At 40.6% G+C, this 16385-nt stretch overlaps 1 protein-coding gene across 1 annotated transcript in view; it reads right to left on the bottom strand.

Moving 5' to 3' along the window:
• Window positions 1-16385, bottom strand: part of CDK8 (cyclin dependent kinase 8) — a 218225-nt gene that overhangs the window by 32016 nt on the left and 169824 nt on the right. Inside the window, exons 11-12 of the mRNA XM_085621614.1 lie at window positions 12234-12312; window positions 11952-12113 (exon numbers count right to left, since the gene is read on the bottom strand). Of these exons, the coding sequence (XP_085477740.1) occupies window positions 11952-12113; window positions 12234-12312 (241 nt within the window). The remainder of the gene's footprint in view (window positions 1-11951; window positions 12114-12233; window positions 12313-16385) is intronic.

Genomic DNA, 16385 nt, shown 5'->3' with positions numbered 1-16385 from the left:
AGGGAAAAGGGGAAGGCTGAACACACTTCTTGGCAGCCTCCATACAGTGATGTGCAAAAGAATGAACACTTCCTAAACATTCTATGGTTTTACTTTCAAGACATTTCTAATCTTCATCCAGACCTCACCAAGTCCTAACAATCGATAAACATAACCTCATGTGATACATTGCAATCATTTGATAAACCAAAAAAAAAAAAAAACACCCAGCAACATTACGTAACCCTGCGATTCAGATATGTGCCCAATTGTTAGCAGCAAACTCTTGCAAGTAAACGTTTCATAGAAGAACGTAAGCGCCTCCCTTTCCCCTGGATGGAAATTGGGCCCACTCCTCCTTACAAAAGTGCCTAAGCTTCATGGTGTCTTAGGACATCTATTGGCACACAGCTAACTCTGTGCCACGCCACAGGATCAAAGGGTTGGAGGTTTGGACTTTGGTTTGGCCATGTCAAGATACTGAATCTTCATTCTTAGCTTTTCTATCAGACCCATTTTTGGCCAAGGACCCTCTTTTGGCCAAGTGTTAGCTGTTGCACAGATGATCAGGCATTTTTCTATAGCATGTGCTGATGTAGAGACAAATTACGATTACGAGGGGTCCAGGTACCGTGGCTGCAAAGGAAGACAAATCATCACCATTCCACTTTCATGGTTACCAAGGTTATGAGATTCCTGTGGCGATGCACAATGTTTGGATTTGTTTTTGGGCCAAAAATGCATTACAACTAAACACCTTCACTTTTTCTGGTCTCATTTCTACAAGGCCGTTTTGCCAGAAGTAGTTAGCTTTGCAAAACAGCACCAAAAATAACCAAAGCCATGCCACAATATTCTTTTAGGAAGAAAGAGCTTTCCTGGCTGTCCTTCCATCAAACCTGTACTTGCTCAAACGTTTCCGAATCGTAGAATCATGAACTCTAACATCAACTTATTCGCCTGTTGATTCCTGGATGTAGCCCTGGCTTTCTTTCTATCAGAGCATCAAACAGTCTGAGCTTGGGGTACATTTGCAGGGATGACTACAACTGGGTACAATGGCACTCGTTTTGAACTTTCTCGATTTTGCAAGTCCTATTTCCTGTGGAACGATGGACTTAATACTGTTTGGAAAGAGCTTTTTAACCACAGCCAAACGAACAGCAATATTCTCTCTCTCAATCAATGCATATGTTTTTGAATATGTAATTATCTTTACCCATAAACCTTAATGAGCCAGAGCAAACAGAGTTTACGACTTTATATACATGTTGAATGACTTCTGATGATCAAGTAGTTGTGAGCATTTGTTAAGCCGCACCCAATTCTAATTACCAACTTGAACGATATGGAAGCAGTAAGGTTTTCATTTAGTAATAGACAAATTGGTATTTGCGTGATTTGTCACATGATGTTACACTTATCTATGGTTATGGATTGGTGGGAAATAGATGTATGCCAGAGATTTCTCGTTATGTAAAATCCCACATCTAGAATTAGTTATGTGGGTTAATTTCAAGATGCAGGCCAAATTCCAAATTGACAGATGAAAGCTGATACTATCGTATAAGCTTGATAGTTCAAGCAGCATTGATAAAAAGCTACCGTGACCAGAACACAGTTGCAGTATTGCAACTATAAAATAAATTAATTTGCTATCTTAAGGGTGCATTTTTCATTTTTATTTCAGATTTCATTTACAAAAATGAAGAATGTAAGCATGGTGCCAGCTGCAGAAAACAAGTGGATGGTTGTGACAATAAATCTTCGCTCAAAAACTAATTCAGCCAAACTAGGATACGTCACAGGCAACTTCGATTCCAGCTGAATTTGTTAATCTTCATAGCTGTTCGATTTACATATGGTAAGGTAGTCAAGAGTGTTTTTATTTCAACACATAGTTGCTCGCACCTAACCCATCCTATTTACCATACTGAAGAAACCTCTGAGTGTTTGCCCAATCATCATGCAGTTACAGTGCACATGTCCAGAGCCATACATTTGACAGACACTGATGTCATTGAGTTTGGTTTACAACATTAGTTTTCACTGGTTAAAGTAATGTAACATTTGTGGCTTTATGCTGGGTTTGTAATGCATCATTAGGACCTCTTCTTGACATGTGTGCCAAATTAATAACTGGCGTTACATCATGCCAGCATTGCACATCCTAAAAGTGTGCTGGAAAATCAACATGGAAATAAGGAAGAAAGTGTCTTTTAAAATTTGCCCCAATAACGTATGATACTGTGTCTTCAAACTGTATGATGGCCCTTCCAGAAGGGATTAAAGAATTTGAGAGACTTGCAGTAGAGATAATAGTAGTATTGCATGTGTGCACAACTGAATCCATCCTCCCTGTCAACTGTATGAAATAGTTTATGGAAACCATTGCACAATGCTTTAAGTGCTTGTTTGGAAGGATGCTTCTTACCTTCTACAGCATCCACATCTTCGATGAACCACGGTAACCATCTCATTGGGGACAGTAAATTGTATACCACATTTATGGCAATTCCTTCATGTCCACCCGACCTGTGTGATGGTTGCAAGTGCAAAACATGTAAACTAAATGTATTTGTGCCATGAGCAAAGCCTGTGTGAACAATTAATGCAAAAATCAACTGTATAGTGGTTTTTGGATAATGGGTCGATGTTTCATCCGTTCATTACTGGCAAAATGTTGACCAACAGGTTTCAGCCACCTACCCTGATCTGCATCTAAACCATATCCTACCACCTTCACTTCATTAAGAAGCTAAAATTTGTAACCCCTCCACCAGACTTCATATTCATTGTTCAAGAAATTGTGATATTTCATAATGATTATGGAAATTTACAAGCACATTGCTTACTCTTAAATCAATACTTCACTCAGCTATGTGCCTATTCAAAGGAGTAAAAAAAACAATCATCACCTCAAGCATGATTCTGAATTATTACGACTGGTTTCCGCTAGAGATCAGATCTACTCTGCTACCTGAAAGGCAGACTTGCAGGTTGATCTAGTGGCACCTGGATTAAATTGTGATTAGTGTTAAATCCCTTTTTTTATTTAACAGAGGTTACATCACATTCAAATACAAGAGACATGCATAGCAAAACCAATAAGATACAAAAAAAAAAAACAACAAAAAAAAAAAACAAAAAAACAACATGACAACAAGGAAAGAGAACAGAGGGGGATAAACCTACAAGTACAATTGATTGCTTACTGATAACAGATACATTTATGTTAATTGCCCTGATAATGTTTGAGATGTTTCCATATTCATTCAAATCTTTGCATTGAGCAGATAGATCTTATTTTCACCAATGCACGTTCTTTTTCATACAAGTCTGACAGAAGAGCATGAAATTCTGAAAAAGTAGGAGGCTTAAGACTGATCCATCCGAGTGCAATACAAAGACGTGCAGTTACTAATATAATAGTAAGAAAACACGTAAAAGCAGTTTTATCATACTTTTTATATCCCAGAATAATCTCCTTTGAAGTAAGAGAGAAATCCACCCCCAGACATTGACCGGTATAGTACATCACCCTCTCCCAAAGTCTAATAACCTTGGGCACGTGTGAAACATATGAAGAATATCTGCTGCCCGCTGACCACATTTAGGGCAACATGTCGTGTCTCTAGCCCCATAAATAGAACTTAGTGATAGTTGTTGCCAACCACAGATTTTCTCTGGGGTATAGTATAACAAGCATATTGTTCAAAACTGTTGTAATTTTAGATTAATAGAGTGTACGGAGCTTTCCAAAGTATCCAGTGCCATTGTAATTTCCGATGGATCGATGGCCATTCCCAATTTCATACTCCATTTACTAGCTAAGTGGCTAATATCTGGATTCCTTAAATGGGACAACAGGGAAGAAGTAGAGCCAATTCTAGCTTTAGATGTCATATTTAAAAAATGTGCAAGCAGTGGGTGAGAACTTGGTTTTTGTAGTGATTGCCGGTTATATAAATAGTCTCGAATTTGTAGACATTTGAAAAAAAATTGATGAGGAAGATCAAAAGATCGTTGTAGATCTGAGAAAGCTAAAAAGCCACTATGATCTAACAGCTAACCCAATCTTTCTATCCCACTTCTTACCCAGCTTCGGGCAGTAACATCATGGAATATATCCGGGAAAGAAGGATTGCTCCACAGGTTAGAATATTCATGATTAATAGTATCACCCAAAGACAACTCAGAGTAATTAAGAATTTCGTTCCATATACGGACTATGTCCCTAATGGTCTTGAAACAAACTCTTTTGGGTCATTAGGTCATTTACCCTAAATAAGAACATATTGGTGTCCTTGCCAATGGCCATTACAAGACCATAATATGGATGTATATCAGTTAGCAAACTTTGCAGACGCCCCGTAAATGCTGCCCAAATATAGAGTTTGAAATTGGGCAGTTAAGTGAATGTAGCGCCCGATGGGCCCGTTTATAACCTCAAATAAAAATTCTAATGGCCCCTTCTAATTTTCGAAAAAAATAATTAGGTACCCTTATAGGAATTGCCCGAAATAGGTATAAAAATTTAGGTAGTATAATAATTTTGACTATGTTTACTCTACCTAAAATGGTTATAGGCAGACTGATACTGGATCTGATATAAATATTGCTATGTCATCTGCATAAGCAATGGCCTGGATGCGGTCCCTACTGTGCTAAAATGGAATGATACGTCCGTTACGATTTAAAGCTTGGATAAATGGCTCAATATATAACGCAAAAAGCAAAGGAGAAAGTGGACACCCTTGTCTTGTATCTCTCTGGATAGGGAGTATAGCAGAATACAAATTAGCATATATCAATTTAGCTTGTGGTTTAACATATAGAGCCTTTATCCAATTCATAAATCGTCCGGGAAATCCGTTGTTAATCAAGATCTTCCATAATGCATCCCATGCCACCCGGTCAAACGCTTTTTCAGCATCTAAAAGGATCATCCCCACTTTGCTAGAGGTTTTATTAGCAATATCCAAGACCGTTATGGCTGTATTAACATGTGCAGTAGTATCCCTACCAATTCTAAAACCATGTTGATGTTCAGAGACCAAGTCGGGCATATAAGGAGCAAGGCGGTTGGCCAAAATTTTAGAGAATATTTTAGCACCGAAATTAATAAGAGAAATTGGGCGGTAAGACCCGCATTCATCCGCCGCCTTTCCTTTCTTTAAGAAGAAGACAATGTTTGTGAGATCCCAAGAATTAGGAACCATAGTAATCTCGCTAATCTGGTTGATAACCATGCCAAACAGCGGAAGGATAGACTTTTAAAAAGTTTTATAGGACTCTACTGGTAGAGCATCATCCCCAGCAGCATGGCCAGATGGCAGCAGGGCTATTGCATTTAGTATCTCCTCTTCAGTTATACTCTGTTTAAGATTTTCGACTGCCTCTGAATTAAGAAAGTGAGGATCTGCAGACTGTAAGTATGATTCTACCAGAGTAGCATCTATTTGATCAGACTGGGTGTATAGCTCAAGATAAAATTGAAAGAACTGGTCTAGTATTGACTTACTATAGTGATGTAGCTGGCCATCTCTACCCCTGATTGAATCTATACAGGGTTTTTGCCTTTTTATCGGCTACTTGATAAGCCAATATCTTCCCTACTTGATCTCCATACTCATATTGGTTCAAACGAGTTTTATTATAAGCAGCTGCAGCTTTTTCTTTAAATTGTCGAGTCAAAAGTGCTCGTGTTAATTAAAGAGTGATATATTGCCTCGCTATTAGGTCCTTTAGACATAATCTCTTCAGCGTGCGCAAACTCTAGTTTTTTTTAAAGAGCATCAGAAACGTCCGTCCATCTCTCTAGAGAGATCCTATTTAAGCGATGAATATATTTTGGAGTAGTGCCACGTATGAAAGCCTTCATTGTATCCCATACAATTAGGGGAGAAGCAGTTGCAATATTAAATTGTAAAAATTCAGAAAGAACTCCTTGAGTATATATAACTTATTGTTGATCAAAAAGCAGATATATTGGAAATGAGAATGATCGGCTGTGCTTACCCTCAGTCGAGAGCTGCAGGCTAATCAAAAGTGGGTTATAATCGGATGTTATCCGCGGACAGACCTCCATTTGATATACACTTAAAAGGCTAATACTCACAAATGTTTAATCAATTCTGGAATAGTGGCGATGTGGACCAGAGTAATATGTAAACCCAGAGGCTGTAGCGTGTAGTGTACGCCATAAGTGCGACAACCCATGAAGTCGAAGAAGCTCGTGTATTGATTTGCGGACTCTACTCAGTCTTGGTAGGGCAGTGCGATTTGTTGAGTCAATAGCATAGTTCATAGTGCAATTAAAATCATCCGTAATAATTAATTCGCCCTGCCAATCTAGCAGCTCTAGCATTAGTTTATTGACTAACGTAGGGTCATCCTGATTTGGGCCGTATATTGCGCACAGAACAATCTTTCTATTATAAATTTCCAGTTGTAATATGACCCATCTCCCCCTGGGTCAGAAGCTTTTTAAAGTTTTTTGCAGACTAAGTATCTATCCTTAAGAACAGCTGCCCCTTGTGAAGTGCAATCTAACAGTTCAAGACCTAACTGTTTATACAGGCCCCGGTCTTTATAGATCAAATGTGTCTCAACCAATACTGCCAAATGTGGCTTGTATGCCCTAAATTCCTCTCTAACAAGCTGTCGTTTAATAGCGGAGTTTAAACCGGATACATTCCAGCTAATACATTTAATGGTCCCCATCAATACATGGATAGTTTGCCATTCCCCCCAGAGATTCTAGGAGCAAAGGTGAGAATGGATACATTTCAAACATTTTCGTATAAGAAATACGCATGACATAAGAAAAACAGTCATATCTTTTGGTCTCAATTGATTGTAATTTTGATCTGAACCCTCCGTCTTTTAAAACTCTGACAGTGAGTTTCCAGTGTAACACCCACAAATCGATAAGTGCTGTCCTCCCCCCCACCCCTAAAGTAATAACCCTCCCATCCACCCCGTAACCCAGAAAAGGAATCCACCCCTCCATCCTCTTGTCCCTCGTGGACAACATAAAGAAGCAGTGCCCCCCCCGAGAAGCTATACAGTAGAACTTATGTAGTAACCCTTGTAGTGGAAGCTAAAGTCAAAACTTAATAAAGAAGGTACCATAAATGACTAAATCCAAACTTTAAACCCAATATCCCAGAGATATTATATAATATTTTCAAAACTGGTTTGTTATTTGGAGCTTCGCTGCAGGTTATTTAGTGCCAGTAGAGCTTCCTTCTCAGTGCGGAAGATCTGTGAGTGGCCATCCCTGATGACCTTCAAGCGAGCTGGCTCTTGTAGATAAACCGTAGCCCCTAGAGTCTTCCAAGGATCAATAAGTTGCTTCATTCACCACCTCTAATCCATACTAGATTTGCACAGATCAGATCTAACTACAATAGACAGTGCATCAACAATGACTGGAGAACTAGGTCAAGTTTTAATAGCAATGGCTTGGCGAAGAAGAAAGTTTCCCACATGGATGAGTATGGGTCGTGGGCGGCGAGAATAAAGCTGATCACTTTGGTTCAGATAGATGGGTAACCTATGAGTGCGTTGTATCTGGGAATCCCAGTCCCAATCAGCGAGGTCGGGAAGGCTTTCTGAAAAATCTGAACAATAAATGTTCGAGGATCTGAACCTTCTCTACCTTCCGGTATCCCAAATATGCGCAGGTTATTCCGGCGTTGCAGATTTTCAAGCTAGTCAACCGTTCCTTTTAGAGCAGAAAGTTGAGTATCAAGCTCTTGAACTATTTTAGTAGAACATGATACAGCATCTTCATTGTCAGATAGCCTTTGCTGCCAAGCCGAGAATTCAGTTGTAAGTTTTGCCACCTGGCTGGTCTCTGCCGACAGAGATTGCTGTATTAAAGAAGTGTCCGCTCTTAGTTGTACAAAATGCTCCTGTGCTTCGGCTCTTTGTGCAATTAAAACCTGCATAATTGAAGCTAATAAGGGTTCAAGGGTCGGTGCCGCACCTGATGTATCTGTAGAGCCTACGGTCTTTGCCAGCACAAGCGTAGTAGTATCCTTTGGTGTATATACCAAATCTGAATCTAAAGGAGCCGCCTCATTAAGTCCCTTCGTAGTGTTGCCATTCGCCGTAGTGTCAGATGGAGAGGTGAGTAGGAGCCAGACAGCTGGAAGGTTTTTCCCTGAGAGCCTCGAAACAATTGCTTTGACGTCTCCTTTTGCAGTCACCCACTTGCGTAGTGGACTATTTTGAGATATAGCAAGTGACTTAGGCCGTGTAGAGTTACTAGGGAGCCCTTGTTGCTGAAGAAAGTTCGTGCCATTGGTAGCAGAAATGTTCCGGCCAGGTTTTATTGTTTAAGAAGGCTTAGTAAGACGCTTTTTCTTCTTCCTCACAGACCGAGAGTCGACATCATTGACCTCTTCAGCTGAGTAGTCCGACAAGTTGTCTATGTTAATTGATGAGAGAGAAAGATGTTGAATCTGCAGTGACAGCATGGAGATCGATATGTCCGTTATTATGAGTGGCAAGCTCCAGTGAGGATGATTTCGTTTTAGCGTCAGCCAGCATGTCTAATGGAGGAATCGCCAAAACTGCTGAGGTTTTATTCGAAGACTCGGTAGGGGTAGCTATTGAAGCATATTGAACAGAGCCTGCTAGAAGCATGTCAGATTCATTTTCAGCTAGCATATTTAATTGAGTGTTATGGATATCTTGCTTAACCAAAGCAGTAGCTGTGCCAAAAGCAGAAGCAACAGAACCCGCAGAAACACATATGTCGTTATTCATTGCTGTATCCCCTGCAACGCAGGGTATGCTCAGACGTGAGTCCCTTGCTCACTTTGCCACTGGATTCAAGCAAGCCTGGCTGAAGACGGCTGAAATGCCAGAAACCAGTCCAAGGAAGCTTGTTTCCAGTCCAGGGAAGACATGGCTTGGCAGTTCGGGCTGGACTGTTCCCATGAGGCACAGGGTCAGACTGATTTGCATATGGCCATGTCTGAACTGGGGTGGCAGAGTGGGCTAAAGAACGGTGATAGATTAAACCCAGATCAGTTGACTGGGGGTGAGTGCTTGCAATGTTCAAAACTCCGTCCATCATTTCCTTTGGTTTTTGCTTTGTTCGCCATAAGTTGGCAGGGTATGCTCAGACGCGACGCGAGTCCCTTGCTCACTTTGCCACTGGATTCAAGCAAGCCTGGCTGAAGACGGCTGAAATGCCAGAAACCGGTCCTAGGAAGCTTGTTTCCGGTCCAGGGAAGACATGGCTTGGCAGTTCAGGCTGGACTGTTCCCATGAGGCACAGGGTCAGACTGATTTGCATATGGCCATGTCTGAACTGGGGTGGCAGAGTGGACTAAAGAACGGTGATGGATTAAACCCAGATCAGTTGACTGGGGGTGAGTGCTTGCAATGTTCAACACTCCGTCCATCATTTCCTTTGGTTTTTGCTGTATCCCCTGCAACAGGCAATAGGAAAGATTACCTGTTGCGGAGAATCTGAAGTCCAGGCACTGGAGTAGCTGTCAAGCTGAGGATCGTTATCTTTCTCAGAGGCATTCACTGAATCTGCCAGCAACTCTACTTGCTTCATGACAGCACCAGCAACAGCAGCAGCAGCAGGCGTGCCTTCTAGCAGCTCATTAATGTCCCGTTGCACTGCCCCCATAACTGCCTCTGCCATAGTATTTTCCGAGGTAGCAGCGAGCAAATCAGTAACTTTTCCTGAGCTGAGCAATTTCAGAACAGGTCTCCCCATTCGTGGTGCAACTTTTTTGCCCCCCAGCGCGCCATCACTCTGCTCTCCCTCCGGAATAAACGCTGGGTTAAACATAGAGGTTGGCGCCGAATGTCGGGTTATACGAGCTACCCGCAGAGGGTTAGTCTTTGGTGGTGCCATAAGCTGTTGGTCCAGGGGATAGTAGGCTGATAAACCGGGCCACAGGGAGACCAAGCACCACAAAGTCCGTTGGCCGTGAACACAACTGCGAGTGTTCCCGAACAGAAGAAAATGCTGGGCGTCCCGCCGTAACATCCGAGGTAAGTTAATCACACCTTGTATTTTGTAGCACCATCTGTTCAAACTTCGATGCTAGCTTCAGTGGCTCAATACATATATTCAGTCATAGCTCGAGAGCTCTCGTCAGGCACTGCTTCTCAGTGTCAAATTCCTAAATGTATTTGTGCCATGAGAAAAGCCTGTGTGAACAATTAATGCAAAAATCAACTGTATAGTGGTTTTTGGATACTGGGTCGATGTTTCATCCGTTTATTACTGGCAAAATGTTGACCAACAGGTTTCAGCCACATACCCTGAGCTGCATCTAAACCATATCCTACCACCTTCACTTCATTAAGAACCTAAAATTTGTAACCCCTCCACCAGACTTCATAATAATTGTTCAAGAAATTGTGATATTTCATAATGATTATGGAAATTTACAAGCACATTGCTTACCCTTAAATCAATACTTCACTCTGCTATGTGCCTATTCAAAGGAGTAAAAAAACAATCACCACATCAAGCATGATTCTGAATTATTACGACTGATTTCCCCTAGAGATCAGATTTACTCTGCTACCTGAAAGGCAGACTTGCAGGTTGATCTAGTGGCACCTGGATTAAATTGTGATTAGTGTCAAATTCCTAAAACTCAAAAAAACTAAGACACCTAAAAAAGTCTTAATCTACCTTTCACCTTTTTTAAAGCCCTCAAGGAACACCTTTGTAAATAATCCCTCAAGGCACACCTTTCCAACGTCTTTCTCAACTAGTATCGTACTTCACTTTTCTACCCTATGTTGATTTGACATTTTTTCGAGAAATATACACACTCTCTAATGTTTTTCACTCTGTTACAAGTCTGTTATTACTGCTCATAATAGAAAACACTTTACCATATGATAAAATGGCAAGGCAACTATGACAGCTCGGTTAAAAGAGTTCGAAAGTTTTAGGCAATTGCCTGAGAAAGAAGTGGACTTTCTCTTGAACTTGAGAACTTCTAGAGATTTGCCGTTTTAGTCACTCTCACCACTCAAGATCAAGATAGTGAGTTTGTCCAGTGGGTATTCTGGAGTACCCATGAGTAAGCCTTATAAGCGATACGTGCTTTCCATTATAAAAGAGCATGATTCAAAAAAGCACTGTTTTGGAAGTTTGTAATCCTGAAAAGTTTTCCCCCGCAATTAACACCAACTTTCTTTCTGTTAGTGGATACCATGAAACCAGATTTCCACATAAAAGTTCCTACACAAGCACAGGAAAAAGCACCAATCAGTCTCAGAAATCCAAACATGAATTAAGTATTGGGGTTTACAGCACGAGGGAGGCAACAAACTCCACATTTTAAGTAAAACGACTATCTTGAAATCAGAGCACATGGCAAAAAGAAAATATTGCTTTTCCAGATTGAAACAAATTTATACAAAACAACATCAAAAGGCATATAAGCCAGTCCCTCCACTAAAATTAAATGAATTACCATAAATTGCTATTAATGTAACCAACTGACATCCGCATCTAAGCCAGCTAAGCACCCAACGACTGACATTTCCTTCAGTGCATAAAAACACGCCAGATGCCATCTACCTAAATAAATACATTTCCACCATGGACAAAACAAAAAGCTAATGACTAGTACAAAACAAAAACAAAAACAAAAACCAACATTCTCATTTGCCACTACACCATCAAATTAAATACTTTAATTAAAAAAATTGTTTTCCTACAGCATGGGCCACATCTTGTATACTGAATGTTTCAACTTTAACACTTGCGGGGACCTTTTATAACCTATTATCAATGCACAAAGCCTATCTGTCTCAGTATCTACGGCAAGGGCAAAAAGGTACAAATCTCCACAATGCGGCTTGCATTTTTTCCTTTCCGATTACTGCAATATTTTATGAAGGAGCTTTGAACATACAATACTAACAAAATGCTGAAGGTAAACCAAAAACACCTAGATAAGGTGTACCTGATAGTCTGAGGTCATGATGAGTCCGCCTGAGGTAGTGGTAGGAGGAACAACTCTCACTTTCTTCAAAGGGGGTCCCTGCGTGTGACTGTTGTCTTGGTTCCCTGGGTGGCCTGTTCCATTGGTATGGTTATTGCCCTGCTGCTGTTGCTGCTGGTTTTTCTACAATGATAAACAGGAATACAAATGATGATATTCAACACAAAATGCACTACAGAACAAATGAACAGCATAACAGATTTCTAAACGATAGGGCGCGAAGCGTACAACTATAGCTCTTACTTTGTCTCCCTTGTCATCCGGCTCTTCTTCGGTTAAGAATTCTCTTTTTGGATAAGGGATTTGACAACCTGCAAAAACACTGCAAAGAGGAGTTTTATAAAACAGCAGGCGAACAAGAAATACATTTTTAGGAGAAGCATCTTGTGGACACAGTGATTGACACAACAGGATACAACACTAGCAGAGTAAGAGTGCAGATCTGTTTACAATGTTGCTTTCAAGTCAATACAACTGCATTAATCCACGGACCCCGAAAAACTATGCAAGCACGCCCTTTCTGAAAAAAGGGTAGAAGCCAATCAGGGAAGCGCTTAGGCTCCCTTGTGAAAACATGATGAAGCATACTGTTGGACTTGTCAAGAGGATGAGAGTTTTATAGGAAACCTCACCAGGTGCCCTCTCATGAGTGGTTTGCATAGAGACCCAAGTAAGACCCCCATTTGTTGTATGTATTGATTTTGGAAAGCTGGAGTGCTCTTCTTGTTTCTTGGTCTCTCTTTGTTTACTGGCAAAGTGAATCGTGTCACAACTGGAAAGTCACTTTCCCCAAATAGAACTTTCAAGCTGAGCAACCCAAAGTAAAACATATAAAAAAAACTTAAGAGATCTTCAGAACAAAGAAAACTATGACTAAGGATTAGTTAGAGAAAAGACAAACACACTTGCAGTGCTCCTACGATAAACCTGAATTCTTGCTACAATGCTCTGTTAAAAGGATGTCAAGGAAATATTTAAACAGCTGTATAGCGCACAGTAAATACAAGACTAAAAAGAGACTGTAAACTGCTGCTGCAATGTTTGGACTTAGTAAGCCTGGGGTTTCAAAACACAGCTAAAGTAAAGAGTAGTGGCTTTTTTAAAAAAAATGTAACCAGACTAAAATGTGTTGGAGGTGAACACTGCTAATAAAATGAAATGAACAAACGTCACTTAAAATAGAAACTATAGGAGAACATATTAAGGGCCTTCCTTCAATGTGGTCAGAGGAGTCACATGGCCTTCTTTAAATTGGAATGTAATGTATTAGTGACAACATGCAATACACCAGATTTTACCCCAACACAAATAGAAACTTTTGGAGCTGTCTGTTTGGCTATCTGGCTAGAAAGAAAAAGAAACAAACATATTCCTGGAAAGTCCAAATATTTTCAAAGAGGTGACTAGAGCTGTGGCAAGAACAACGCGATTTATTCACAGATAAATATCTATGGCTTTTGGTCTTTAAAGTTTTAAAAGTGGAACCGAAGCAGGGTTGTCTGTCAATGTTCAGCTGCTCTCAGGTCCTGGAAGACCGGGCGAAAGGCCAACACCTGGGTGAATCAGGCAGGGGAAGTGACAAAGCGACACTAAGGAAACTTGCAGGCATATTCCCTTCTAGGACAGCAGTACTAGCATCAGTTTGAAAGGTGTGAAATACCATCTCAAAGATAAGCATGGGGGGGAGGAAAGTGGGGGGGCCTGTGGACAATGGAAATATCCAATACCTATGAGGCAACAACACACACATACTCCCCTCTTACAACTGCCTCTTACGACTTTCCTCAAATCCCTCCATGTTCTCCCCCCTCACCTCAACTTCACAGTCTAATCACTGACCTCTCTTCCCTCAATGGGTGAGTGTGTATGTTGCCTATCTGAGACTCTGGGAAAATGTGTGCAACCTCACCCAGCTTTCACATCAACCCTTCGAGGCACTATCACTCATTCTCACTTTCAAAGGGCTAGTGAGTGAGGGTAAAGGGTATCTGACAACCTGTGAAGATCACAATCCTATGTATCATGCCGGGGTATGTTGCACGAAGCATGAGAATATAAGCTCAGAGAAATTACACACCACACTTTGAGCAAAATGAACATAAAACACATCTCTCCAGTGACCCTCATTGGCAGGGTTGCACCTGCTATCTTACTAACACATTTTGATAAAGAAGTACTAGTTTCAAGTTGTGAATCTCCAAATATTTCAATGTATTTAAATCTGTACGAAAGCAAGGTACACCACTATTTCAATAAGAGAACCCTCAATAATTAGAGATAAAAGCAATTGAGCACCTGTCCCTGCGTTAGCTTAGTTCAGTAGCATGCACTTGAGCCCTTCTAATCACAGGTTTGAATCCCAACAAGGACACTATTGAATACATATTACAATAGATTAAATCTTCTTGTTTACAGATCGGCTCCAATCACAGCATTTTAATATCCTATTACAGTTAAAAAAGAAGCTTTGTGAACGAAATCTCTCATAAGAAGTTATTTTATATACAATCGAAAAACCTAAGTTAGCCATCAGTTCTCATATTAGGCTTTAGACAATTTACACGTAGCAGACCACAGAACAGATACATGAAGGACATGGGATGCAGCAGCAGCTTATACTATTGGGAATATGTCCAGAGGCAATATAGTGGCCTTAATGCCAGAAAGATAACATCAGCCAACAATGGTTTAGTCGTGGAAGGGTCAGGTTTGCAGACAAAAGCTCATAAGTAACTTCTAATTGATAGCTGACAGATGGGGCACATGGTTGATAAACTAGCCAACTACAATGAAGGATACAGATAAGAGAAATGGGGAAGGGTGAAAAATGGACAAATAAAAGGGTTAAACAATGGATAAAGGAGGCTACGCAAGAGTGGGCGGGAACATAAAAGGATGGATTGGTGAAAGTATGGATGAATGAATGGGGCTATAGGAGGAAGTATGGATGAGTGAACAGATAAATTGACAGATGGAGTCGTGAAAGCATAGAAGAAAATTAGATTATGGATGACTTAAAGGTTAGGGGAATGGAAGGATGGACTTGAGAGTGGGTGGTTGGACATAGGTAGTTGTGAAGGGAACTCTAAAAGAGAGGTTCAGGCTCAGTTGCTCCATGATATCAGAGGTGCTTATTTTAATTTCTGGCTACTACACTAATTTGGAGGACACAGTTGTGTGAACCTGTTAAAGCCAGATGACAAAATTGGAAGTGACCGACAACGAAGGATGAGTAGAAAAGGGAAAATCCACCAAACGATTGGGTCTTGTATGCACACAAAAAATAATTCAGATCTTCCTGTGAGACAGGCAAAAAAGGTTGGCTAGTTGTCAGTCTTGATAAAACCAAGAGGCGAGTTGCAACTGTATATCACACATGTTCAAAAGGACCAAATGGAATCATCACATCCTAGCGCTTGGAAGCCCTGTTTTTGCGGCACTTTATAAATCCCCTTAACATAACATAAATGGCCCTCTGGAACCACGAAGCTTAACAGCAGAATTGGGGCCATATTTCAGGAAGCACCAGCATCTATGATGGGGTGTGGAAATCCATCCCCAATTTCATGTCCAGCAACATTCCAGTGAATGGGGTTTCACTCATTCACAGTCAGACCGAAATGGAAAAGGGGAGACATAACTAGGTGCAGGGCTCTTACTATGCAGCCATCCAAGTAAGCGAGAAAATGCAAGTGGGCAGCCAACATGGTTAGAAAAACTGAAAGGTTCAAGTTCCTACTGAAGGAAAGTTTCTACTAGAGAGTTCCTTGCACTGGTGTTGGAAACCCTCTGTCACAAACCTCAAAAAAGTCCTGAGTGAGTTCATAAGGACATGGAAGTCTCTGAGAAGATTGCACCCCTTGAATTAGGTATTCAACATGCACAAGACTAGTCACCTGGCAATAACAGCATTTGCCGTTTTATTGCCCGTACGAGACAACAATAAATTATAGAATGATCTAGCTTATAAATAACATCCTCAAAAGAGGAAACAAAGTCTAAGTCAATAAAAAAAAAATGGAAGAAGATTCAGTTGGTAAAGATCGGATGTCATCAAAATATTGCAATTAGAGGGTGCACTTCTAGGTACCACTTTCTTTGTCGAAGATCAAGCAATGCTCTCTTCCTTGTAGGAAGTGTTCCCCAGAAGGCCATTTTCCATGTTAAAAGGTCAATGTCAAATGAAGCAACAAGACAATTAAGGTAGAGAAACTAGATTAATGTATGGCCCACTGGAAATTTTTGAAAAATCATGCAGGATTATACATCCCCAATAAGCAAGTCTAACAATCAAGTCAATCTCGTTAACAAGTATACCCCTGCCGAATGGGCTATGAAACATTCTCCATGTGTAAAGTCTTTGGCTAACGTATCAGTAGCATTAAGGAGGAGATC

Source organism: Triturus cristatus, chromosome 8 (genome assembly GCF_964204655.1).
Source record: "Triturus cristatus chromosome 8, aTriCri1.1, whole genome shotgun sequence".
NCBI classification, from domain to species: Eukaryota; Metazoa; Chordata; class Amphibia; order Caudata; family Salamandridae; genus Triturus; species Triturus cristatus.
This window is presented reverse-complemented; position numbering and strand designations above follow the sequence as displayed.